The sequence below is a fragment of the Hyla sarda genome, chromosome 5, assembly GCF_029499605.1.
Source record: "Hyla sarda isolate aHylSar1 chromosome 5, aHylSar1.hap1, whole genome shotgun sequence".
NCBI classification, from domain to species: domain Eukaryota; kingdom Metazoa; phylum Chordata; class Amphibia; order Anura; family Hylidae; genus Hyla; species Hyla sarda.
This window is the reverse complement of record NC_079193.1, coordinates 54,985,574-54,997,278: the sequence shown is the minus strand read 5'-3', so window position 1 is coordinate 54,997,278 and position 11,705 is coordinate 54,985,574. Positions and strand designations below refer to the sequence as shown.

At 52.2% G+C, this 11,705-nt stretch overlaps 1 protein-coding gene across 1 annotated transcript in view; it reads left to right on the top strand.

Moving 5' to 3' along the window:
• Nucleotides 1-3,240: 3,240 nt before the first annotated feature.
• Nucleotides 3,241-11,705, top strand: part of GTPBP4 (GTP binding protein 4) — a 30,938-nt gene continuing 22,473 nt past the window's right edge. The window contains exons 1-4 of the mRNA XM_056519525.1: nucleotides 3,241-3,397; nucleotides 10,611-10,781; nucleotides 11,065-11,168; nucleotides 11,244-11,380. Of these exons, the coding sequence (XP_056375500.1) occupies nucleotides 3,350-3,397; nucleotides 10,611-10,781; nucleotides 11,065-11,168; nucleotides 11,244-11,380 (460 nt within the window). The 5' untranslated portion in view covers nucleotides 3,241-3,349. The remainder of the gene's footprint in view (nucleotides 3,398-10,610; nucleotides 10,782-11,064; nucleotides 11,169-11,243; nucleotides 11,381-11,705) is intronic.

Here is an 11,705-nt window from a genome sequence, read left to right as displayed (position 1 = left end):
CTTCGGTGGGCTGGAAAAGGTGGATACAGTCCTAGGAGACTCTTTCCTAGGACTGTATCCACCTTTTCCAGCCCACCAGAGCACCGGAAAGCTGAACTAATTTATGCAGGAAAAGTCAGCAACAGCCGAGCCGAGAAGTTCGTGACGAATCGAATTTACTGTAAGTTCGCTCATCTCTAGCAGTAATTAAAAGATCGTCTAGGTAGGGAATGATGGTGATGCCCTCTAGTCTGAGGGAGGCTACTACCAACACCATAGCTTTTGTAAATATCCTCGGTGCCAAGTTCACTCTTCTCTAGTTAGAAGTAAATAATTCCCCGGGCAATACCGGAAAGTCACTCTTTCATTACGACAGTCATGCAGAAGAAGAATCCAAGGCACCAGACCTCCAATGCAAACACTTGATAAAGGCCAGCTGAGGCCAAAATGTTGCTGTTTGTACTTTATTAATGCAACAACGCACGTAGAAAATAAAAAGGCACTCACCAGGTCCGTTACAGAGCATTTTATTTCTTCAGTGCAGTGTCACATATAAACGCTGTGCCAGCGTTGTCGTCCCCCTGTTTTTATGTGACACTGCACTGAAAAAATCAAACGTTCTGTAAAGGACCCAGTCAGTGCCGCTTCATTTTCTACTTGCGTTATTGAACTATCTGCCCACTTTGCTCTTGGAGCTGGGCACCACAAAAGAGCTTGTGTTTTATGCATACTGTGAAAGCCTTAATTAAAGGGGCACTCCACTGGAAAACATGTATTTATTTATTTTAAATCAACTGGTGCCAGAAAGTTAAACAGATTTATAAGTGACTTCTATTTAAAAAAAAATCTTAATCCTTCCAGTACTTATCAGCAGCTGTTATGATCCACAGGAAGTTCTTTTCTTTTTGAATGTCCTTTCTGCCTGTCCACAGTGCTCTCTGCTGACACCTCTGTCCATTTTAGGAACTGTCCAGAGCAAGAAAGGTTTTCTATGGGGATTTGCTGCTCCTACTCTGAACAGTTCCTAAAATGGACAGAGGTGTCAGCAGAGAGCACTGTGGTCAGGCAGAAAGGTAATTCAAAAAGAAAAGAACTTCCTGTGGATCATACCGCAGCTGATAAGTACTGGAAGGATAAAGATTTTTAAATAGAAGTAATTTACAAATCTGTTTAACTTTCTGACACCAGTTGATTTATAAAAAGAAAAGTTTTCCAGTGGAGTACAACTTTAACCCCTTAACGACGCAGGACGTATATTTACGTCCTGCGCCGGCTCCCGCGATATGAAGCGTGATCGCGCCGAGATCCTGCATCATATCGCGTCGGTCCCGGCGCTCATCAACGGCCGGGACCCGCGGCTAATACCACACATCGCCGATCGCGGCGATGTGCGGTATTAACCCTTTAGAAGTGGCGGTCAAAGCTGACCGCCGCTTCTAAAGTGAAAGTGACCCGGCTGCTCAGTCGGGCTGTTCGGGACCGCCGCGGTGAAATCGCGGCGTCCCGAACAGCTTACAGGACACCGGGAGGGCCCTTACCTGCCTCCTCGGTGTCCGATCGACGAATGACTGCTCCGTGCCTGAGATCCAGGCAGGAGCAGTCAAGCGCCCATAACACTGATCACAGGCGTGTTAATACACGCCAGTGATCAGCATAGGAGATCAGTGTGTGCAGTGTTATAGGTCCCTATGGGACCTATAACACTGCAAAAAAAATGTAAAAAAAGTGTTAATAAAGGTCATTTAACCCCTTCCCTAATAAAAGTTTGAATCACCCCCCTTTTCCCATAAAAAAAATAAACAGTGTAAAAATAAATAAAAATAAACATATGTGGTATGGCCGCGTGCGTAAATGTCCGAACTATAAAAATATATCATTAATTAAACCGCACAGTCAATGGCGTACGCGCAAAAAAAGCGCATTTTTGGTCACTTTTTATACCATTAAAAAATGAATAAAAAGTGATCAAAAAGTCCGATCAAAACAAAAATCATACCGATAAAAACTTCAGATCACGGCGCAAAAAATGAGTCCTCAAACCGCCCTGTACATGGAAAAATAAAAAAGTTATAGGGGTCAGAAGATGACATTTTTAAACGTATAAATTTTCCTGCATGTAGTTATGATTTTTTCCAGAAGTACGACAAAATCAAACCTATATAAGTAGGATATCATTTTAACCGTATGGACCTACAGAATAATGATAAGGTGTAATTTTTACCGAAATATGCACTGCGTAGAAACGGAAGCCCCCAAAAGTTACAAAATTGCGTTTTTTCTTTGATTTTGTCGCACAATGATTTTTTTTTCGCTTCGCCGTGCATTTTTGGGTAAAATGACTAATGTCACTGCAAAGTAGAATTGGCGACGCAAAAAATAAGCCATAATATGGATTTTTAGGTGGAAAATTGAAAGGGTTATGATTTTTAAAAGGTAAGGAGGAAAAAACGAAAGTGCAAAAACTGAAAAACCCTGAGTCCTTAAGGGGTTAAAGGAGTACTGCCGGCAGTGAAATAAAACTTTTCCCATATCCTTTGGATAGGGGATAATTTAAAGATCGTGGGTACCCCCCACGATCTCCAACGTGGGACCCCGGCAGTCCCCTGGATGGGGACGTGCCGACCCTCTATGGGATACATGGAGGGGGTATGTTGACCATGGCAGACCCCTTCCTGGGGTCTGCCGGTGTCCCCCGTTCAGGAGATCACGTGGGGTCCCAACACTCGGAAGATCGATAAATTATCCCCTATAATTTGGATAGGGTTTAAGTTATATTTCACTGGAGTACTCCATATTAAAACAGTGAATGCTTTCCTCCCCCCGCTGTGCTGGACGCTGTCTCTTCGTGATCATCTTTTACTTTATTGGAAGTGTTTGCATTAGAGCCCTGATGCTTCGGATTATTTTGCATGATTGTTATTTTTAGTTAGGTTCCATGCACCATATAGAACTTTGCATATTAGTATATTTTCTACCATTTATAATGTAGTACTCACTTTAGTGATCTCCCTGCTGATCTCTTTCCAATGTGTCCCAGGTCCCCTGCCAGTTTGCTCTATACCCTTTTTTTTGTTGTTACTTTATTCTGAAGCAGTGTTTCACAACTTTTGTGTCTCCAGCTGTTTCAAAGCTACAACAGTTTTTCCCAATACCGCTTCATGTGAATGTATCCTATAGCAGTTCAGTCTGTTTCTATCTGAACTAGAAACACTTGCCATAAGCTATATATAACTTCAAGTATGGGCAAAGTTGCCCTTATCCAAGAAGGCGGCTCAGAGATCCCCAGAGTGTTTCCGCTTCCGTCTCTTTCCACGTGCTCGTTTCCTGCCTCTTCCACTCTGTCCGGACTGGGACAGGACGGGCCGCAGACATGGCGCTCTACAACTTCAAGAAGATCACGGTGGTGCCGACCGCTAAGGTGAGTGAATGGCGGCGGAGGGGACAGAGATGTGTGCGGCCGTAACTACGTGCATGGCCCGGGGCGGTCTGTTGTATAAAGCCCCGCAGGACGGACACGTGGAGGGGACTCTCCGGTGTTAGCCGCCTGTACCCGGATACTTTAGTTGTATACGTCTCTCAGGAGATGCGGTTGATTCCACCGAGCACGTGTGGTCATTGAGGTAATAATGATACGGAGGCCGGGAGGGACCATCACTGGGGCAGCTGTGTCCAAGTGTCATGAGGAAGGAACCATTCCTGGCTTCAGGAGGGGGAGGAAGGGTATTCGATGAAAACATTTTTAACTTAAGCTCCGCCCTTATACATATGTTGGAGTGACCCCTTCTATAGTATGGTGTACTGGTGAGAAACGGGGCCCCCCTATAGTATGGTGTACTGGTGAGAAACGGGGCCCCCCTATAGTATGGTGTACTGGTGACAGCCGGGGGCCCCCCTATACTATGGTGTACTGGTGAGAAACGGGGCCCCCCTATAGTATGGTGTACTGGTGAGAAACGGGGCCCCCCTATAGTATGGTGTACTGGTGAGAAACGGGGCCCCCCTATAGTATGGTGTACTGGTGACAGCCGGGGGCCCCCCTATACTATGGTGTACTGGTGAGAAACGGGGCCCCCCTATAGTATGGTGTACTGGTGAGAAACGGGGCCCCCCTATAGTATGGTGTACTGGTGAGAAACGGGGCCCCCTCTATAGTATGGTGTACTGGTGAGAAACGGGGCCCCCCTATAGTATGGTGTACTGGTGAGAAACGGGGCCCCCCTATAGTATGGTGTACTGGTGAGAAACGGGGCCCCCCTATAGTATGGTGTACAGGTGACAGCCGGGGGCCCCCTATAGTATGGTGTACTGGTGACAGCCGGGGGCCCCCTATAGTATGGTGTACTGGTGACAGCCGGGGGGCCCTCTATAGTATGGTGTACTGGTGACAGCCGGGTCCCCCCTATAGTATGGTGTACTGGTGACAGCCGGGGGGCCCCCTATAGTATGGTGTACTGGTGACAGCCGGGGGGCCCCCTATAGTATGGTGTACTGGTGACAGCCGGGGGGGCCCCCTATAGTATGGTGTACTGGTGAGAAACGGGGCCCCCCTATAGTATGGTGTACTGGTGAGAAACGGGGCCCCCCTATAGTATGGTGTACAGGTGACAGCCGGGGGCCCCCTATAGTATGGTGTACAGGTGACAGCCGGGGGCCCCCTATAGTATGGTGTACTGGTGACAGCCGGGGGGGCCCCCTATAGTATGGTGTACTGGTGACAGCCGGGGGGGCCCCCTATAGTATGGTGTACTGGTGACAGCCGGGGGGCCCTCTATAGTATGGTGTACTGGTGACAGCCGGGGGCCCCCTCTATAGTATGGTGTATTGGTGACAGCCGGGGGGCCCCCTATATAGTATGGTGTACTGGTGACAGCCGGGGGGGGCCTCTATAGTATGGTGTACTGGTGACAGCCGGGGGGCCACCTATAGTATGGTGTACTGGTGACAGCCGGGGGGCCCCTATAGTATGGTGTACTGGTGAGAAACGGGGCCCCCTCTATAGTATGGTGTACTGGTGACAGCCGGGGGCCCCCCTATAGTATGGTGTACTGGTGACAGCCGGGGGCCCCCTATAGTATGGTGTACTGGTGACAGCCGGGGGCCCCCTCTATAGTATGGTGTACTGGTGACAGCCGGGTCCCCCCTATAGTATGGTGTACTGGTGACAGCCGGGGGCCCCCTATAGTATGGTGTACTGGTGACAGCCGGGGGGCCCCCTATAGTATGGTGTACTGGTGACAGCCGGGGGGCCCCCTATAGTATGGTGTACTGGTGACAGCCGGGGGGGCCCCCTATAGTATGGTGTACTGGTGACAGCCGGGGGGGCCCCCTATAGTATGGTGTACTGGTGACAGCCGGGGGACCCTCTATAGTATGGTGTACTGGTGACAGCCGGGGGGCCCCCTATAGTATGGTGTACTTGTGACAGCCGGGGGGCCCTCTATAGTATGGTGTACTGGTGACAGCCGGGGGGCCCCCTATAGTATGGTGTACTGGTGACAGCCGGGGGGCCCTCTATAGTATGGTGTACTGGTGACAGCCGGGGGGCCCTCTATAGTATGGTGTACTGGTGACAGCCGGGGGGCCCCCTATAGTATAGTGTACTGGTGACAGCCGGGGGGCCCCCTATAGTATGGTGTACTGGTGACAGCCGGGGGGCCCCCTATAGTATGGTGTACTGGTGACAGCCGGGGGGGGCGCTCTATAGTATGGTGTACTGGTGACAGCCGGGGGGCCCCCTCTATAGTATGGTGTACTGGTGACAGCCGGGGGGCCCCCTCTATAGTATGGTGTACTGGTGACAGCCGGGGGGCCCCCTCTATAGTATGGTGTACTGGTGACAGCCGGGGGGCCCCCTCTATAGTATGGTGTACTGGTGACAGCCGGGGGGCCCCCTCTATAGTATGGTGTACTGGTGACAGCCGGGGGGCCCCCTATATAGTATGGTGTACTGGTGACAGCCGGGGGGCCCCCTATAGTATGGTGTACTGGTGACAGCCGGGGGGCCCCCTATAGTATGGTGTACTGGTGACAGCCGGGGGGCCCCCTATAGTATGGTGTACTTGTGACAGCCGGGGGGCCCCCTATAGTATGGTGTACTTGTGACAGCCGGGGGGCCCTCTATAGTATTGTGTACTGGTGACAGCCGGGGGCCCCCTATATAGTATGGTGTACTTGTGACAGCCGGGGGGCCCTCTATAGTATGATGTACCGGTGACAGCCGGGGGCCCCCTATATAGTATGGTGTACTTGTGACAGCCGGGGGGCCCTCTATAGTATGGTGTACTGGTGACAGCCGGGGGCCCCCTATATAGTATGGTGTACTTGTGACAGCCGGGGGGCCTCTATAGTATGGTGTACTGGTGACAGCCGGGGGGCCCCCTATAGTATGGTGTACTGGTGACAGCCGGGGGGCCCTCTATAGTATGGTGTACTGGTGACAGCCTGGGGCCCCCTATGTAGTATGGTGTACCTGTGACAGCCGGGGGGCCCTCTATAGTATGGTGTACTGGTGACAGCCGGGGGGCCCCCTATAGTATGGTGTACTGGTGACAGCCGGGGGCCCCCTCTATAGTATGGTGTACTGGTGACAGCCGGGGGGCCCCCTCTATAGTATGGTGTACTGGTGACAGCCGGGGGGCCCTCTATAGTATGGTGTACTGGTGACAGCCGGGGGCCCCCTATATAGTATGGTGTACTGGTGACAGCCGGGGGCCCCCTATATAGTATGGTGTACTGGTGACAGCCGGGGGCCCCCTATATAGTATGGTGTACCGGTGACAGCCGGGGGCCCCCTATATAGTATGGTGTACCGGTGACAGCCGGGGGGCCTCTATAGTATGGTGTACTGGTGACAGCCGGGGGGCCACCTATAGTATGGTGTACTGGTGACAGCCGGGGGGCCACCTATAGTATGGTGTACTGGTGACAGCCGGGGGGCCACCTATAGTATGGTGTACTGGTGACAGCCGGGGGGCCCCTATAGTATGGTGTACTGGTGACAGCCGGTGGGCCCCTATAGTATTGTGTACTGGTGACAGCCGGGGGCCCCCTATAGTATTGTGTACTGGTGACAGCCGGGGGTCCCTCTATAGTATTGTGTACTGGTGACAGCCGGGGGCCCCCTATAGTATTGTGTACTGGTGACAGCCGGGGGTCCCTCTATAGTATGGTGTACTGGTGACAGCCGGGGGCCCCCTATATAGTATGGTGTACTGGGGACAGCCGGGGGCCCCCTATATAGTATGGTATACTGGTGACAGCCGGGGGGCCCCCTATATAGTATGGTGTACTGGTGACAGCCGGGGGGCCCCCTATATAGTATGGTGTACTGGTGACAGTCGGGGGGCCCCTATAGTATGGTGTACTGGTGACAGCCGGGGGCCCCCTATAGTATGGTGTACTGGTGACAGCCGGGGGGCCCTCTATAGTATGGTGTACCGGTGACAGCCGGGGGGCCCCCTATATAGTATGGTGTACCGGTGACAGCCGGGGGGCCCCCTATATAGTATGGTGTACCGGTGACAGCCGGGGGGCCCCCTATAGTATGGTGTACCGGTGACATCCGGGGGGCCCCATATAGTATGATGTACCGGTGACAGCCGGGGGGCCCTCTATAGTATGGTGTACTGGTGACAGCCGGGGGGCCCTCTATAGTATGGTGTACTGGTGACAGCCGGGGGGGCCCTATAGTATGGTGAACTGGTGACAGCCGGGGGGCCCCTATAGTATGGTGAACTGGTGACAGCCGGGGGCCCCCTATAGTATGGTGTACTGGTGACAGCCGGGGGCCCCCTATAGTATTGTGTACTGGTGACAGCCGGGGGGCCCTCTATAGTATTGTGTACTGGTGACAGCCGGGGGGCCCTCTATAGTATGGTGTACTGGTGACAGCCGGGGGGCCCCTATAGTATGGTGTACTGGTGACAGCCGGTGGGCCCCTATAGTATGGTGTACTGGTGACAGCCGGGGGCCCCCTATAGTATGGTGTACTGGTGACAGCCGGGGGCCCCCTATAGTATTGTGTACTGGTGACAGCCGGGGGTCCCTCTATAGTATGGTGTACTGGTGACAGCCGGGGGGCCCTCTATAGTATGGTGTACTGGTGACAGCCGGGGGGCCCCTATAGTATGGTGTACTGGTGACAGCCGGGGGGCACCCTATATAGTATGGTGTACTGGTGACAGCCGGGGGGCCCTCTATAGTATGGTGTACTGGTGACAGCCGGGGGGCCCCTATAGTATGGTGTACTGGTGACAGCCGGGGGGCCCCTATAGTATGGTGTACTGGTGACAGCCGGGGGGCCCTCTATAGTATGGTGTACTGGTGACAGCCGGGGGCCCCCTATATAGTATGGTGTACTGGGGACAGCCGGGGGGCCCCTATATAGTATGGTGTACTGGTGACAGCCGGGGGGCCCCCTATATAGTATGGTGTACTGGTGACAGCCGGGGGGCCCCCTATATAGTATGGTGTACTGGTGACAGCCGGGGGGCCCCTATAGTATGGTGTACTGGTGACAGCCGGGGGGCCTCTATAGTATGGTGTACTGGTGACAGCCGGGGGGGCCCCCTATAGTATGGTGTACTGGTGACAGCCGGGGGGGCCCCCTATAGTATGGTGTACTGGTGACAGCCGGGGGGGCCCCTATAGTATGGTGTACTGGTGACAGTCGGGGGGCCCTCTATAGTATGGTGTACTGGTGACAGTCGGGGGGCCCTCTATAGTATGGTGTACTGGTGACAGCCGGGGGGCCCCTATAGTATGGTGTACTGGTGACAGCCGGGGGGCCCCTATAGTATGGTGTACTGGTGACAGCCGGGGGGCCCCTATAGTATGGTGTACTGGTGACAGCCGGGGGGCCCCTATAGTATGGTGTACTGGTGACAGCCGGGGGGCCCTCTATAGTATGGTGTACTGGTGACAGCCGGGGGGCCCTCTATAGTATGGTGTACTGGTGACAGCCGGGGGGCCCTCTATAGTATGGTGTACTGGTGACAGCCGGGGGGCCCTCTATAGTATGGTGTACTGGTGACAGCCGGGGGGCCCTCTATAGTATGGTGTACTGGTGACAGCCGGGGGGCCCTCTATAGTATGGTGTACTGGTGACAGCCGGGGGGCCCCTATAGTATGGTGTACTGGTGACAGCCGGGGGGCCCTCTATAGTATGGTGTACTGGTGACAGCCGGGGGGCCCCTATAGTATGGTGTACTGGTGACAGCCGGGGGGCCCTCTATAGTATGGTGTACTGGTGACAGCCGGGGGGCCCTCTATAGTATGGTGTACTGGTGACAGCCGGGGGGCCTCTATAGTATGGTGTACTGGTGACAGCCGGGGGGCCCCTATAGTATGGTGTACTGGTGACAGCCGGGGGGCCCCTATAGTATGGTGTACTGGTGACAGCCGGGGGGCACCCTATATAGTATGGTGTACTGGTGACAGCCGGGGGGCCCCTATAGTATGGTGTACTGGTGACAGCCGGGGGGCCCCTATAGTATGGTGTACTGGTGACAGCCGGGGGGCCCCCTATAGTATGGTGTACTGGTGACAGCCGGGGGGCCCCCTATAGTATGGTGTACTGGTGACAGCCGGGGGGCCTCTATAGTATGGTGTACTGGTGACAGCCGGGGGGCCCCCTATAGTATGGTGTACTGGTGACAGCCGGGGGGCCCCTATAGTATGGTGTACTGGTGACAGCCGGGGGGCCTCTATAGTATGGTGTACTGGTGACAGCCGGGGGGCCCCTATAGTATGGTGTACTGGTGACAGCCGGGGGGCCTCTATAGTATGGTGTACTGGTGACAGCCGGGGGCCCCCTATATAGTATGGTGTACTGGTGACAGCTTCTGTCATGGTACCAAGCAGAGGTCACAGCAGTGGTGGGATATGTCATTTTTAGGGTTTGGTCTCTATGCAAGGGGGCCTCCTGGGTTGTGTGTTTTAAATCAGCTATGGGGTCTATATAGGGGGTGAGGGAGTGTCTTCTGCTATGACATCAATATTAAGGGGGGCGATGTCCTGTCTTTATTTAGGAGGTCTGAGGTGGGGGGTCTCTGTGGTGTCTTGTATAAATGGGCAGGGTCTGTGTTGGCACTATTCTTACCATTACATCTGAAGGATCTGCTGCCATGGTCTCAGGTCAGCCTCTGTGTCAGTGTGAACTTAGCCTTATATTATTGCAGATCATAGCTTCATGTGTAAGGGTATGATGGGAGTCGCTAAATCCTGTACAATGAAATTTAAAGTGTAGATGCCACTTAAAGAGTTAAAATTGGTTGAGACTCTGACCAGTCAAAACATTTGACATGTCTCTGCTTTTCTATAGTTTCCCTGTATTCAGTATTGACCTCCTAAGGGTACGTTCACACGTACAGGATCCTGCGCAGATTTGAAGCGCAGGATTTAACTGCTGATTAGAAGCTGTGCTCAGTCATTCAATTTACATTGAAATCTGCAGCATCAAATCCTGCGCATCAAATCTGCGTACGTGTGAACATACCCTATATATATATATATATATATATATATATATATATATATACATACAATTTCTTTGTATAATGCCTTCTGATTTAGGGAATAAAACGTAACACTGCATGTTCCTTCTTTTAACCCTTTGTGCCCATGTCTTGCAGGATTTCATAGACCTCACGTTGTCGAAGACCCAGAGAAAGACGCCGACGGTCATTCACAAGCATTATCAGATTCACAGGATCCGCCATTTTTACATGAGAAAAGTGAAGTTCACCCAGCAAAATTACCACGACCGCCTCACGCAGATTCTCACAGATTTCCCCAAATTGGATGTAAGTATGTGTGTGCACTTGGAATGCGTCCAGGGGGGCACCAGGTGCTGCTCTAGGCATAGCAGTGGTCTCCAAACTGGGGACCTCCTACTATTGCAAAACTACAACTCTCAGCATGCCCGGACAGCCAACGGCTGTCCGGGCATGCTGGGAGTTGTAGTTTTGCAACATCTGGAGGGCCAAAGTGTGGAAACCACTGATATGTAACATATATCCTTCCAATAACTTATAGCTACATTTGTAAACGGACGCACAAAATGCTAATTCTGTTTTCTCCCCATAGGACGTTCATCCGTTTTATGCAGATTTAATGAACGTCCTTTATGATAAAGACCACTACAAGCTGGCGCTGGGGCAAATAAACATCGCCAAGAACCTGGTGGACAAGTGAGTTTTCACATAGACGCCGATGCATGGTGTTGTCTTCCATTGAGCACTTCTGACTTTATTTTATGTCGGCAGTGTGGCCAAGGATTACGTGAGGTTGATGAAATATGGCGACTCCTTATATCGCTGTAAACAGCTGAAGAGGGCGGCACTTGGGCGCATGTGCACCATCATCAAAAGGCAGAAGCAGAGCTTGGAATACCTGGAGCAAGGTAACGCCACCCTCGCCTTGGTGTTTGGAGAAATGCTTGAGAAATAGCTATTTAAATGGGCACTGTCACTTTAAAATAAAACTTTTGACATGTAGGGACATACCGAAAGTTTTTGTTGGTTGAGTGTTGAGACAACCGATCAATAGATGGGGGTAGGTTAAAAGTGGGCTAAGCGCGATGCATGGTCACGGCTAGAGATGAGCGAACTTACAGTAAATTCGATTCGTCACGAACTTCTCGGCAGTTGAGGACTTTTCCTGCATAAATTAGTTCATCTTTCCGGTGCTCCGGTGGGCTGGAAAAGGTGGATACATTCCTAGGAAAG